Source organism: Tachysurus fulvidraco, chromosome 21 (genome assembly GCF_022655615.1).
Source record: "Tachysurus fulvidraco isolate hzauxx_2018 chromosome 21, HZAU_PFXX_2.0, whole genome shotgun sequence".
NCBI lineage: Eukaryota > Metazoa > Chordata > Actinopteri > Siluriformes > Bagridae > Tachysurus > Tachysurus fulvidraco.
The window spans coordinates 462,501-464,097 of NC_062538.1; the positions used below are offsets into that span (position 1 = coordinate 462,501).

Below are 1,597 nucleotides of genomic sequence, written 5' to 3' on the forward strand. Positions count from 1 at the left end.
CTGTGGGATTGTGTGGACCACTGATGCTGCTCCTTTCACCAGGATTAGCTCGTTCTGGTGAGCAGGGCAACTGTAGCAGGGCAGAAATTTCAGCATCCTGAGTTCTTCAGTATGATCCATTCCACTGCTGGTGTCTGTCTGTGGAGATCATGTGGATAAGTGTTGGGTTTTATTCTCCTGTGAGCTCCTGGTGTGGCTGAAACACCCAACCTCACTCATTGGGGGTGCACATACTTCTGGCCATATAGTATACACCACATATTAAATATTATGTACCATGTGTGGTCAATAAAGTGCTCACAAACTCTCCTTTTTTTTATTCTAGTCAAATTCCAAGAACTCGAGGTAGCAGCATATCATCCAGGTAAGAAAGCATTGTGTGATGTTTCTTCATCAGACTGACGGTAAGATGGTCTGACTTCTGGTCTGACTTCTGGTCTGACTTCTGGTCTGACTTCTGGTCTGACATTCTGGTCTGGACATCTGGTCTGACTTCTGGTCTGACATCTGGTCTAGACTTCTGGTCTGACTCTGGTCTGACTTCTGGTCTGACTTCTGGTCTGACTTCTGGTCTGACTTCTGGTCTGACTTCTGGACAGGCGAGACTCGATTCGTGTCTCATTTCAAACTGAACTGATTCTGATGTAGACACAGAGGAGATCACTGGTTCTCATGCTAGCAGAAGCTGTTATGAGATGGTAAAATGGTCTGTAAAGAGATGTAACAGTACTCAGACACCTCAGTACTCCTGTTCTTGATTGACTGGAGAGGAACCTGACATGGTCTTCTGCTGTTGTGGCTCCTCCATCTTAAGGTGGATTGGTATTTTAAGGTAGTGTAGTTTTCCTGTCAGCTCAGGTCTTTCTCCACTGACCCTCTCTGAGTAAACTCTAGAGTCTGTTTGTGTGAAAATCTCAGGAGTTTGTGAAAAACTCCACGGTCACCCTGTTTCTGATGTTTGCTGAGATCATTAACGCTTGTCCTGGACCTGCATGGGCTTCTGCTTTAGGCTGCTGTTGCATGATAATTGGATAATTGATTAATGATCAGTGTTCGATGTTCTTCAGTGGATATTAAACAGCTTCTCTGGTGTAGATGGGATTTGTTCTGCTTGTGCATGCAGCTGAACATCTGCACACAGTGAGGTGCTACTGAAGCGCTGAGCCTCTCACCTCCATTTTCTATTACATGTAACTTCATACATTACTGGCTCAGACGTGTGTGTGTGTGTGTGTGTGTGTGTGTGTGTGTGTGTGTGTGTGTGTGTGTTTGAATCACAGCTCAGCCTTCACCCAGCTCCACCTCTCCACGCTCTCCTTCCTGCCGATGTTCTCTGCTCCCTCCAGTCCTCAGTCAGCTCCCTGCACTTCCAGTGAATGTTCTCCGCTCAGGTTTGTCCTGAGTCTTTTTCTGCGGTGTTTGTGGCTATTTAACACCTCTGACACTTTTAAACAGAAACACGGTGTGTAAATGTAGTAGTGAGTGTTTGTGCTGGTGACGTTCCTACTTATTTTTACGGAGGTCTAGCAGATGCTCATATTCTTCTACTCAAGAGTTAACTCAAGATTATTACGGAAACGGTCCTCAGTTCCTCTTT

General features: G+C 45.5%; 1 protein-coding gene across 1 annotated transcript in view; it reads left to right on the forward strand.

Moving 5' to 3' along the window:
* The window catches only part of LOC113647519 (rho GTPase-activating protein 26), a 54,588-nt gene extending 53,118 nt beyond the window's left edge, over positions 1-1,470 (forward strand). The window contains exons 22-23 of the mRNA XM_047805879.1: positions 326-364; positions 1,281-1,470. Of these exons, the coding sequence (XP_047661835.1) occupies positions 326-364; positions 1,281-1,470 (229 nt within the window). The remainder of the gene's footprint in view (positions 1-325; positions 365-1,280) is intronic.
* The last annotated feature ends 127 nt before the right edge of the window (positions 1,471-1,597 follow it).